General features: G+C 55.3%; 1 protein-coding gene across 1 annotated transcript; it reads right to left on the bottom strand.

The window, feature by feature from the left end:
- Positions 1-881: 881 nt before the first annotated feature.
- LOC115503442 (cytochrome P450 2S1) lies at positions 882-12,843 on the bottom strand. The gene is given in 10 exon segments (XM_030299641.1): positions 882-2,025; positions 2,027-2,199; positions 2,294-2,435; positions 4,521-4,708; positions 5,941-6,082; positions 8,236-8,415; positions 8,551-8,711; positions 9,416-9,565; positions 11,435-11,600; positions 12,672-12,843. Coding segments are annotated over 10 exon segments (2,130 nt in total). The 5' UTR covers position 12,843; the 3' UTR covers positions 882-1,368.
- Between the last annotated feature and the right edge of the window lie 301 nt (positions 12,844-13,144).

The raw sequence follows: 13,144 nt of genomic DNA, 5'->3' as shown, positions 1-13,144 counted from the left end.
TGCGCGCATGTGTTTTCTATTTCTCTCAAAATAAATAAAATTTAGGTTTGGCTTAAAAAAAGAAACAAAAATAAAATCTTAGTCGTAAATGAGTGATAGCAGAAATAAAACTAGGACACCTGGGTGGCTCAGTCGGTTAAGCATCTGACTCTTGATTTCGGCTCAGGTCATGATCTAATGGTCCCTGAGTTCAAGCCTCACATCCGGCTCTGCGCTGACAGTGGGGGGCCTGCTTGGGATTCTCTCCCTCCCCCTCTCTGCCCCTACCCTACTCATGTGTGCTCTCTCTCCCTCAAACAATATATAAATAAACTAAAAAAAGAAAGAAAAGAAAACTAGCAGAAAGTTGATGGTTATCAATGAGGCCAGGTGATGGGCAAATAAAAAAAAAAAACTAGCAGAAAGTTGATGGTTATCGATGAGGCCAGGTGACGGGCACAGGGGTTCATTACACCATTCTCTCTATTTTTGTGTTTGAAAACTTCCCTTCCTTGTGACGGGAAGGCAGGAGGAAAAGAGCCTGTGGAAGAGGCAAAGCTGGGTCAGGAATGCTGTTCCGGCAGGCAGCTTTCAGACTCGGAAAGTTCCCAGGGCCGGGATCTGGAACTTCACCTGTAGGCTCTCCCTGGCTGGGCCCCCCACCCCACCCCAGGGTTGCAGTTCAGCCTGTTACTTTCTCCCTGCCCGCACCCCCCTCCCCACATCAGCTTCACCGGAAGTGAGGCCCAGGACAGGCCCCCCCCTCCCCCCTCCACATCTGGTGTACTGATGTCAACAGCCAGGGTGGGCGGGGGCCATGTTTTTTAGCTCCCCGCCCAGCCTCGAGGGAGGGGCGGACCCCCCATTCCCACCCCTTACTCACAATGACAGACACTGTCACAGGCACACCAGGCCCTGACAGGGGCCAGACATCAACTTTTATTGCAAAATGGGGACCTTCAAGTCACAAGGACGTCAGAACTGGCCTCTTCCCTGACACCGGGAGTTGGAATCTGGCCCCAACTGGGTCATCTAGCCCCTTTCACCGGGTCTAACTGGGGCGTGGGGAGGGGAGGTGGGTCAGTGTGTATGTGTGGAGGGACAGGCAGGGGAGGCTTTTAACATGGTTACATAAACAAGGGGGGGGGGGCTCTGATCGGAGGGTCCAGTGTGTCCAAGTTCCCTTGGTTCCCAGGCCTGTGCGCACAACTGCACACTCGGGGATATATTTATATTTGGGAGAATCTGAGCATCAAGGGGCTTGGAAAGGGGTATCCTTGAGGGCTGAAGGTCTGGAGGAGGCCAGGGCTGTGCTCCCCGGGAATGGCGTGTCTCAGTGAGAAGATACTTGGAAATGGCATGGTGTCATGTGTGGGCTGGCTGTGTGGTTCAGCGGTCGGGGGCATGCGGACAGCGATGGCCATGTGTCTGGATTGCAGTGTGGCTGCGAGAGAGAGGGTATGCTAGGGCTGAAGACAGGGCCGGTCTCTCTGTGTGGGGACATGACCCGGGAAGGGGCACGTTCCCCTCTGCAGCAGGCTCCCAGAACTGGCAGCATTGGTAAGTTGGATGGGCGACGAGGGCGTGTGGGCCCTGAACATAGAGGCTGCTTCTGTGGCTTGTTAAGGTAGGAGCGAAACTCCCACATGCAGGTTGCACATCAAGGGGAGTTGTGTTGTGTACAAGATGGTGTGTTATCTGGGCACATGGTCGTGACTCCAGACGCACTAAATCTGTGACTACAGAAAGCCTGTGTGGCAGAGTTGCCTCGTGGACCTTTCCGTGGCCGCGTGAAGTGGGGGGGGGGGGGGTTGTGTGTCTCGGCAGCTGCGTGGGCGGAGTGAGCATGGCCCTGTGGACATGTAGGCTGAGTATCTGTGCAACCGACCCTAGAAAACAGCTCCAGGTGCGTGGACGTGGCTGCCTGTGGTGTGGGCTTGCGGTTCTGGAGACACAAGCGTGTTCACGCCCACCCCCATGAGAAGGCCACCATCTCCCATGGCTCCCTCCGTCATCGGGGCCACAGGATGGGTGGAGGTCAGTGGGGCCGGACTTGTAGCTGGAAGGCTGGGGGGATGTTGAAAAGGCCGCTGACGGCTGGCTGGAGGCTCAGGGTCCCTGGCGGGCACGGGCTCTCCAGGGAGAAGGCCTGCAGGATGGTGGTAAAGAGGAGGAACAGTTCCGCCCGAGCCAGGCCCTCTCCGAGGCAGACGCGCTTCCCTGCAGGGAACAGGGAGACAGAGCTGGGCCGGCCCTCCTCACACACAGATGCGGGGACGATGGGCAGGTGAGCAGGGACGGGCCCAGCAAGTACCTAAGGAGAAGGGCAAGAATGCCTCCTGCTTCTGGAACCGTCCGTCCGCATCTAGGAATCGGTCTGGATTGAATTCCTCTGGCTTTTCGAAGACCTCAGGATCATGCAGGACAGAGCCGAGGAGGGGGAAGACCTCGGTGCCCTGAGGGGGAATAATAACAGAGTTACAAATATCCCTCCCCACCCAGGCTGAGGGCAGAGCACAAGAGTCCGGAGTGTCAGGGACTCCAGTTCACAAAACACAATGGCATCAACGTGTTTCAAGGGCTTGTTATGGGCCAGGTACTTTGTTAAGCATTAAAAAAAATTTTTTTTAACATTTGTTTATTTTTGAGAGAGAGGGAGAGACACACACACACACACACACACACAGAGTGCAAGCGTGGGAAGGACAGAGAGAGAGGGAGACACAGGATCCGAAGCAGGCTCCAGGCTCCGAGCTGTCAGCACAGAGCCCGACGCAGGGCTCAAATCCACCGACCGCGAGATCATGACCTGAGCCGAAGTTGGACACGTAACCGACTGAGCCACCCAGGCACCCCAATTAAGCATTTTTGATATATTCTCTCTTATGTAACATGTATGTGTATCTTGCTCGCTCTCACATCCACAAACATACACTTGAATCCACTAAAGCTTTTTCACAAGGCTGGGAAGTATTTCTGACATGACTCCCATTTTCAAGATGGGAAAACAGAGGCCCAAAGAACTTAAGCAACTTGCCCAAGGTACCATTCGGTGACAGCAGAGTTTGTTATTTTTTAATTTTGTCTTTCAACTTTGAGGGTATGTTGTGATTCATCTGTGGCTGTCCTAAGCCACCTGGCCAGAGTCCAGCTCTTTCCCACAGTGCTCTTCCACGGGTAAAACCAAAGCTGGGTAGGTGAGGGCTGTCCCTGACGACTCCCCTCCGCCCAGCTCCCGCTCCTCCCCCGCCCCCTCCCAGTGGCGGTCGAGATCAGTTACAGTGTTCCCAAGGCTGTGCAGTGGAGGGGGGCTCCAAAAAACAGACAGGCTCATGCTATGACTATTAAAATAAGAGAAGCAGGTAACTGTGGTTAAAGCACAGGTCCTGAGTGTAAATCCTGCCTTTACCATTGTAGGCTGGGTGATCCCAGCAAGTCTTCTCATCTTTAAAGGCCACAGTTTCCTCATCTGTAAAACGGACATAATAGTGTAGGGTTGCTCTGAAGGCTGAAGATTAAGTAAGGTAATATATTTGTGTTTTTTTTTTTTTTTCAACATTTCTTTATTTTTGGGACAGAGAGAGACAGAGCATGAACGGGGGAGGGGCAGAGAGAGAGGGAGACACAGAATCGGAAACAGGCTCCAGGCTCTGAGCCATCAGCCCAGAGCCCGACACGGGGCTCGAACTCCCGGACCGCGAGATCGTGACCTGGCTGAAGTCGGACGCTTAACCGACTGCGCCACCCAGGCGCCCCGTAAGGTAATATATTTGTGAAGCATTTAGAACGATACCTGGTGAGAGCAAGTCCTCAATCATTGATGCCTGTTTACATAATCACTATCAAGAGTTGCGACCGTCACTGCACTAGCAATGGTTGCTGCGGCCGAACGGGGAACCCCTGGGGAACCCCCGACACCCTGCACCAAGAGCGGAGTTGGTGTTTTGCAAGCATTGTCTTGCAGGTTCCTTAAGATCTCAAATTAATACTATTTTGTTCCCGATGTAGAAGAGGGGTGGCGAGTGGTTCAGAGGGTGAAGTGATTTGCCCAAGGTCCCAGAGAAAAAACAGATCGTAACTACTATGGGTTTGATTCTAAGAGGAGGCAGCAGCTTGCGGGACGACGGCACCTGGGGTTCCCGGGCGGACATCGCCCCCTGGTGGTGCTGGCTTCGAGTTGCTCTCTAATGGAGGGCAGGAGTTGGGCGGGGCGTGGGGAAGAAGGGAGGGAGGGGTTTGATGGTGGGGGTTTACAGCAGTTCCTAAATTGCTTCCCTGTCACCTCTGGCTTGTGATTGTCCCAGCCACCCTGGAAGGAGGTAGAATTAGGATATCCGTTGGACAGATAGGGAGCTGAGGCCCAGAGACAGAGGCAAAGGCAAGAGAAATGCACCCAGAAAGAAACAAACAGGACAGGGAAGGAGAGAGGGACACCAAGAAAGGGATGTCAGAGAGAGACCAATAATCAGAAAAAGTCAGAGACACAGACAGCAACAGACTCGGGCCTGAGGCCGAGACGACCGCTGGGTGCAGGCGCCCACCTGGGGAAGGGTGTACCCTCGGAAGCAGGTGGTCCTCGTGAGGGCGTGGGGCATTCCCATGGGCACCAGAGCCAGCAGCCGTTGTGCCTCATGCAAAACTGCGTCCGTGTAGGGGAGGCGGGCTCGGTCCCCCAGGCCTGGCGCCCGGCCAGCCCCCAGCTCCCGCGTCAGCTCCTCCCGGACACGCTCTGCACCGAGGAAGAGGAAGGCTGGAGTCAGAGGTGGGGTGGGGCCCCGCGATCCTACCCTTGGAAGCCCCATCTTCTCAAAGTGGCGGTGGTTGGGGTGAGGCTGTTGGGCAGGGAGGAGGTTCCCAGATCGCACTGAGCCAGAGTCCCCATGACCTATGTGCTGAGCACAGGGTCTCTCCTCTCAATTCCCACAGCAATGCTGCGAGGTGGGCTACCATTATCCATCCGCATTTCCCAGATGAGAAAACTGAGGCCCAGATTGCTAAAGTCACAGCGGACTCCATTCCGCTGAGGCCACCTTCCAGTTCAGCCCACCCCACTGGCTTGAGGGCATTTGATGCAGCTGCCTGACTCCAAAATGCTGGGCTTTCCCAGAGCTCACACCCCCAGCTCTGCCTCTCAGCCAGTCATCTTTTGCTTCTTGCTTGTGCCCTAATGACCTTAGTTTTTGTTTTAAGTAATTTCTACACCCAACATGGGGCTCAAACTCACTACCCTGAGATCAAGACCTGACTTGAGACCAAGAGTTGGTTGTTTAATCGACTGAGCCACCCAGGCGCCCCTCCCTTCCCCTTTTTAAGTGAACTCTGTGCCCAACATGCTACTTGAACTCAGGACCCTGAGATCAAGGATCCTGTTAAGTCCTGCCCCGGATGTCTTGTGGCCTCGTGGATGCCTCCCCCCAGGTGGCCCCAGGTCCCTTACACTTGTCCTAAACTGGCCTCAGCATCTCCCCTGAAACAGCTCCTCGTTCCTTCTGTCCCCATCTCAGGGTGCCTCCATGGCCCTCTGGTCCCCAAATCCCCTGGGCCTCCCGCGTCATTCTCTACCTGCTCACCCAGCCCCTCTTCTCCCCCCACAGCTTGGCCCAGGCCTGTCCTCTCCTGCCCAGGTCCCTATCCCATCCTCTTCCCTGGGCTCCCGGCATCTTCTTTCACCCGGAAAGATTTTTTGTAAAAGGCTAATTGAACCCTGCCCTCCTCTGCTCAGCATCCTTCTGTGGCTCCCCATTGCTCAGGATCAGGCATACAAGGCCCCCTGCCTCATCTCTCATTTCACTACGCTTCACACATCAACCTGCAGCCCCCACCGCCCCCAAGTTCTCGCTCGTCAGACACCCCCAATGCCAGGTTCATTCTCGCCACCAGGCTCCAGCTCGTTCTCCTGAACATTCTTCCTCTTGAGCCCTCACTTCCGTTCCCAGGGCTGGCTGGTCCAAAGGCTCCTACCTTGGACCTGAGGGTATTTCAGCAGAAGCAAGAGGGCGTAGCGGACCGTGGTGCTGACCGTGACCGTCCCGGCAAACAGCAGATAAATGACTGTCATCAACAAGTTCTTGTCAGTCCATTCTGTGTTTGGGTCTTGCTCTTCCTGGAAGAAACCAGGCAGAAGGGCTCAGAGAACTCAGGCTGTGGGGAGCAGAGGCCCAGCACAGCCACGCCTGGGGCTGCAACACGGCAAGTTGAAGCTTTGTCGGGGCGGGTGGGGGTTGTATAAATGTTTGGGCAAGTTGGGAAGTGGACTCTTGATATTAATTTTCTTTGGTTGGAATGTTTTTGAAAATGAAAGAGCATGGCCACTATAAAAAACAAACAAACAGAAAATGGCACGTGGTGAGGATGTGGAGAAACCGGAACCCTGTCACCCTCAGTGGGGACGTCAGGTGGCGCAGCTATGGGCAATGGCATGAGGTTCCTTAAGCAATTAAAATAGAAGGGGGCGCTTGGGTGGCTCAGTCTGTTGAGTGCCCAACTTTGGCTCAGGTCACGATCTCACAGTTGGTGAGGTTCAAGCCCCGCGTCAGACTTGGTGCAGACAGCTAGGAGCCTGGAGCCTGCTTCGGATTCTGTGTCTCCTTCTCTCTCTCCCCTTCCCCCTCTTGTGCTCCTTCCCTCAAATAAATAAACATTAAAAAAATTTCTTTTTAATGAAAATAGAATTATGGTATGATCTAGCATTTCCACTTCTGGGCAGGGAACCCAACAAATGGAAAGCAAGATCGTGAAGAGGTATTTGTTCATAGCAACGTTATTCATAACAGACCAAAGGAGGAAGCAGCTCAAGTGTCCACTGACAGATGAATGGATGAGCCCAGTGTGGTCTATCCATGCGGTGGAATAAGGACTCAGCCTTAAAAAGGCTTAAAAAGGAAGGAAATGCTGTTACAGGCTACAACATGGATGAACCTTGAGGATATCACGCTAAGTGAGATAAGCCAATCGCAAAAGGACAAACCACTTACACGAGGTCCCTAGAATATGCAAACTCATAGAGACAGAACGTAGAAAGGTGGTTGCTGGGGGCTGGGAGGGGGCTGGGGAGTCCTTAACCAAGTAGAGAGTTTCTGTTTGATAAGATGAAAAAAAAGTTCTGGAGATTTTCTGCACGACAATGTGGATATATTAACACTACTGGACTTGACACTTAAAAATGGTCAAGGTAGGGGGCACCTGGCTGGTGGTGGGAGGAGCATGTGATTCTTGATCCAGAGGTTGTAAATTCGAGCCCTACATTAGATGTAGAGATTATTTAAAAATAAAATCTTTTTTTTAATGTTTACTTATTTATTTTGAGAGAGAGAGAGGGAGAGTGAGTGCGTGGGGCACAGGGAGAGAGAGAATCCCAAGCAGGCTCCACGCTGTGAGTGCAGAGCCTGACGTGGGGCTTGATTCCATGACCCTGAGATCATGACCTGAGCCGAAATCAAGAGTTGGATGCTTAACCAACTGAGCCATCCAGGCGCCTCTAAAAATAAAAATTTTAAGTTTTTTTTTTTATTCTGAGAGAGACAGAGAAAGAGAGAGAGAGAGTGCCAAAGAGTGCAGGGGAGCGGCAGAGAGAGAATCCCAAGCAGGCCCTATGCTGTCAATCCAGAGCCCGATGTGTGGGATCCCACAACTGGGAGATCATGACCTGAGCCGAAATCAAGAGTCAGAAGCTTAACCGACTGAGCCACCCAGGTGCCTCCTAGAAATAAAATCTTTACCCAAAAAATGGTTAAGGTGGTAAACTTCATGTTATGTGTGCTTTACCACCATTTCAAAAATTTTGTTTCATTTAGAAAATGGAAGTAGAAGGAAATGGGGTACGAGGTTAAGAAAAGTGTTCTGTCTCTCCATGAACAGGGTGGCCGCATTTATTCCAAGGATGTGGCCCTGAATGTCTTCCATAATTCCAAAGTTTGGATAATTCAAAAGTAGCTATTTCCATAGGCTTAACCTTCATTGCAATTTCCTTGTAATAATATATTGTCCTTATTGAATGAAGGAAGTGGACTTTATTCCTGTAATTTGATATCACAAGGTCTCATGATCAAGTGATTTTACTTGACATGTCTTGGGGTGAGGTACAGTGGGGTACTGTACAGGTGGGGCCTGCACAGGGGGCTAAGGTCAGAGAGAGAGAGGGAGAAAGGGAGAGGGAGAGAGAGAGGGAGGCCTGACAGATTCCAGTTATGCCAGAGTGGGCCCCAGCCTGGCCGCCAGCCCCATTCAGGAGGCCCCCCAACCCTGACCTTCCCCCACCTCTGCCATCTTCAGCAGGAAGGCATCCACAACGTCGCACGCGGGCCCGGAGGTGTCCAGGCTCCCCTTGTGTCGCTGCACCTGCTGGATGGCAAAGGTGGCCAGGATGCTCAAGTGACCAAGGAGTTGTGTGTGGGGCCCCGGCAGGTGCTGCAGGAGCTGGGAGAACATCTCGTAGGCCTGCGAGGGGCGGGGGAGAAGGACAGCTATTTCCATGGGGCCTGGCCCTGCACCAGCATGGAGGGGTGCTCTGGGGGTTACCTGGGAAAGCTAGGCAGGAACCTTTGGGGAACAACAGGGGTCCCACCCGCGTACCTGGCCCCATGGGGAACTGATCCCCAGCACGGCGCCACCAGTTGCCCGGACCACGGTCTGGAACTCCTCATCCTCATAGGGGAAGCGGAGGCCGAAGGTAAGGGAGCAGATGATGTTGGAGGTGGCCTGGGCCAGCAGCAGGGAGGGGTCAAATGGCTGTCCTGAGGAGGAGGGGGCAGGGAGGAGGGCTGTGACGGACAGGGGGCCAGACTCGACCAGAAGGAGACAGGCATAGAGAGAGACAGACAGGGGGGTGCCTGGGTGGCGCAGTCGGTTAAGCGTCCGACTTCAGCCAGGTCACGATCTCGCGGTCCGTGAGTTCGAGCCCCGCGTCGGGCTCTGGGCTGACGGCTCGGAGCCTGGAGCCTGTTTCCGATTCTGTGTCTCCCTCTCTCTCTGCCCCTCCCCCGTTCATGCTCTGTCTCTCTCTGTCCCAAAAATAAATAAACGTTGAAAAAAAAAATTAAAAAAAAAAAAAAGAGAGAGAGACAGACAGGGGGATGAAAGACAGATGGAGAAACAGATGGGGAAAGAGACAGACAGAGAGACAGGGAGAGACGGAGAAAGAGACAGGGAAAGAGAGACCGGGAAAGACTGAGTGAGAAAGATGGATAGGGAGAGAGAGACAGAGAAAGATAGACTTATAGGAGAGAGAAACAGAAGAATCGAGAAAGAAAAGAAGCACTAAGAGTGATGTGGCAGCACCAGGGGCACCGAGATCCCTGGGGAGACATGAGGACAGAGACAGAAGGTGGAGGAGGCGCTCCAGGAGGCGAACAGAGCCCTCAGCCCAGCGCCAGAGGGAAGGTCCTCCCCACCCTCGGGCACACCACAGGGCACCCCAGGCTCACCCCACCCTGCTGACCTTCTGTCCCCTGGAATGCCTCCACCAGACACCGGGCCTCCGCCTGGATCAGCTCCTCGCCTTCTCGCTTCCCCATGCCCACGTCCCGCAGCGCGAGTGTGGTGAACCTCTTCAGCTGCCTCCATCGCTCCCCATTGGAGAAGAAAACCCCTGCACAGAAGGCTGGACTCAAGGAGGGACTGGCCCCCTCCCCCCCAACCCCCAGGACTGCTCCCTTGCTCCCAGAGACGCGCCCAAGGGGGACTCCGAAGGTCCTGTCCCGAGTCCGTTATCAGCCTAGCCCAGGGGACTGGCAGGGGACTCCGTAAGTACTCAGTAAATGCCTAACCTTGGGTCAGAGGGTGACATTCTCCTGAGAAGCCGGTCACACATGTTCTGTGATGAACCAGGATGAGTGAGGACTTCTTCCTTGCATTTATCTTTTTATTCCTCTTTTCCCGTCCCCCCTCCCCTGGAGTCCTTTTATCTCTCCTTCCTCTTCCTCCTTCCTTCCCAACATTTACAGAGCACCATGGGGTCCCTTGCTCCACATCATTTGGAAGCTGGAAACTGAAGCGGGAGGGAGGAGCATGGAACTGACTTTTCCTCCTTCAGCTAAGGGTCTGCATTGGACAAAAACCTTGCCTTCTCTGAATTCAGCATCTCACCTGTGCAGTGCTGGCCCCTAGTGGCCTCCTGGGTGTCCCAAACTGGCCTCCGCACCTCTCCTCCTTCTCATTTCAGCCCACCATTCCCTGGCCCTGGCCCCGGCCCCGGTCCAGAGCCCTGGAAACCTCTCCCAGCCACCCCCCTCCCTTTCCCACGGCCTCAGCTCCAGCCCAGCAGAGTCCCCTCCCTGGGCTCCTACGCAGCAACCCGAGGATCTTTCTAGCTCTGACCATACTCCATCCCTACTTCCATCTACAGCCCCCAGAAAAACCCAAAACCAAGCACTCTGGTGTGACTCAGGCCCGGCATGACCCACTTCTCCAGCTTTCTTACTCATCCTGCTGCAATTGAACTGGGCTCCTCTTGCTTCCTCAGTGGTGTCAGGATCCCCCCTCTAGGCTTTGCCCCCCCCCCCCCCCCCCCGTCTGGATCATTCACTCTCCATTCTCGCTGAACTAATTCCATTCCTCCTTCAGGTCTCATTGCAATTGTCCCCTACTCTGAGGAGCCTTCCTTGATTCCTCCCGGTCTCCCTCCCTTCCCCCTTCCAGTATAGTTCCCTTGTGTCCTGCTGTCAGAGCTGAAGGCAGGTTGCAGAATTCCATTCTCTCCCTCCAGTCTCATGACAAGCCCACCTCTCCTACAGTAAGACAGGATGCCACATCTGTCTTGGACATCTCTGTGTCCCCAGTACCCACTATAGGGCCAGGCATGATAGAGATTTGTCAATTTAATGAGTGAATGGATGCTTCTTCTCTCACCTCCATGCTTTCCTACGTGCTAGTCTCTGCTTGGAACGCCCTTCCCACTCATCCTAGGAGTCTGAGCTCAGACAACCCGTCTTTCAAGACTCCCTGGACATCTCCCACCAAACAGGCTGGGTCAGGTGCCTCTTCAGGTTCCAGAAGTCCCAGGGCTTCCTCTATCCTGGCCCTGGCTTCTCTGTCTTCCCCATCCTAGGCCTGACCTCTCTGGCCTGTCACTGCCTGGGTCTTTCTCCCCAGTGGCTAACAAGCTCTAGGTCACTGCTGTGTCCCGATAGTGCCCAACACCAGGCTCCTACTTCCAGGCTTAGCAGAGAATAATTTTTATAACATTAAGTGTTCCCACCCATTCCCAGTGCCTAGAAAGCTCTCCTGGTCTCTCCCAGCCCTGGGGGCTTGACCTGGAGCAGTGATGACATCGCTACAACCTGGCCCAGGGCTCACTCAATCCTCAGCAGGACCTCAGCAAGTGCTATTATCACCCCATGTTATGGATGAGGAAACACAGGCTCAGGGACACTAAGTCACGCACAAAAATCATACCAGTTAAGTGGTAGCAGGCTCTAAGGGAAGGAGCCAGGGGTCTCCAGCCCTGCTCATGACTCACCATGGCCTTCGAAAGTCCCGTCCAGCGTTGCCAGCATCCCCCGCCCACTGAAGTCCTCAGCCTGACCTCCCAGGGCCTCCTGGACAGCTTCGTGCCCAACCAGGACCACCACGCGCCGCCAGGGACCCAGGTACACGGTGAACACTGGTCCATACTTCTTACTTAGCTGGGGGTAGGGAGGGAGAAGGGGCAGGTGCTGAGGGACAGGCTATGGCCTCTTTCAGTTTAGATGTCCCCATCACAGCCCCATCACTGGATGAAGCACCTAGGAGGAAGCCCCTCCCCTCCAGACGGAAATAGCCCCCTTGGGAGACTCAGTTCTCTTTCTGCATCAGGCTCTCAGGCCCCCTCCCCATAGAGTCCTCAACTCCTTGTTTCCTACAGAGACCCCGGTTCAGGCCCGGGACAACCCAGAACCACCCCTACCTCCCAACTCAGACATGTGACAGCAAAAATGGGCAGCTGAGACTCTGACCTCTCCTGATCGCTCAGTTCTTCCCCTACCCCCACACTAGCCACCCTTTTCCATCACTGCTAAACCCTCAGATTTTGGAGCAGACACTGCTGGGCACCTGCCAAATCTTTCCCCAAGACCCCCCTCCCCCTCCCCATGTTCTGGAGTCCCCCAGACTCCTTTTGAATGGGGAACCTCTGGCCTCTTCCTCTCTCCTGCAAAGGGTTGAAACTGTCTCAGCCTTCTTTCTTGCCCTCTTTCCCTGCTGTTCTGGAGACTTCCAGGTCCCTCCTAGCCGAGTCCCATGCAAACGGCACTCCCACGCCCCTATTCTCTGCAGACAAATACCTGGAACTCTCCAGCCAAACCTCCCCTTCCCGCCAGCGACCGCTCCCCTTTTCTTTTCTGCCCCTCCCCAGCTACCTCTCCCCCTGGGACAGGCTTCCCTTCATCAGCTTCTCTGCTGCTAGAGGGCTCTCTCCCAGTCTCTGGCTTTAATCCCCTGCTTCTAGCACCTTCCCTAGGATTCTGCTCCTCCTAGCCCTGGCCCCACACCCCAGGGTCCTCTCACCTCAGCGCCCTCTTCCACCCTTCTCAGCTCCGGAGCCCTGCCCCACCCCAGAACGCCCATAACCCCTTCGCCCTTGCACCCTTCGCCTGCCTCCTCTAGGATACCCAAGGGTCTGTCTGTCCTGGCACTCCGCTTTCCCTCTCTCCCGGGGCCCCCTCCCTCTCTTGGCCCCGGACCCCCGCCCCAACCAGGGCGTCCCCGCCGCCCCTCACCCGCAAGAGCCCCAAGTACAGCGCCCCGGGCCGGAGCTGCAGGAGGTTCCCCAGCAGCGGCAGCGGCATGGGCCCCGGGGGCAGGTGGCCCGGGGTCCGGGGCAGCGCCAGCGTCAGCACCAAGAGCAGCAGCAGCACCAGCAGCAGCGTCCCGGTGCTGGCCGCCTCCATCTCGGCGGGTTGGCTCCTTCTCCTGGTTCCCAGACACTCCACGCGGCTGGGCCAGCTAGGGGCGGGAGCCGGGCGGCTCCTCGCGGTCGAAATCCGGCGGCGAGGGGCGGGGCAGCCAGCCCCTCCCCCTACCTACAGGCAGGATTCTCTCCCCGCCGCCGGATTTCTTTCTTCGAGACCCCTGCGGCCGCCGGGTGTGGGGACACGCTCTCGAACGGGTATCTACCAGGTCACCTAGGTTCGGGGGGGCGGAGACAGCGCCTGGGGCCCCAGGTAGGGCGTGCGCACACTGGAGGAGCCCG

Source organism: Lynx canadensis, chromosome E2, assembly GCF_007474595.2.
Source record: "Lynx canadensis isolate LIC74 chromosome E2, mLynCan4.pri.v2, whole genome shotgun sequence".
NCBI classification, from domain to species: domain Eukaryota; kingdom Metazoa; phylum Chordata; class Mammalia; order Carnivora; family Felidae; genus Lynx; species Lynx canadensis.
The sequence above is the reverse complement of the archived record's forward strand: the minus strand, read 5'-3'. Positions and strand labels throughout refer to the sequence as shown.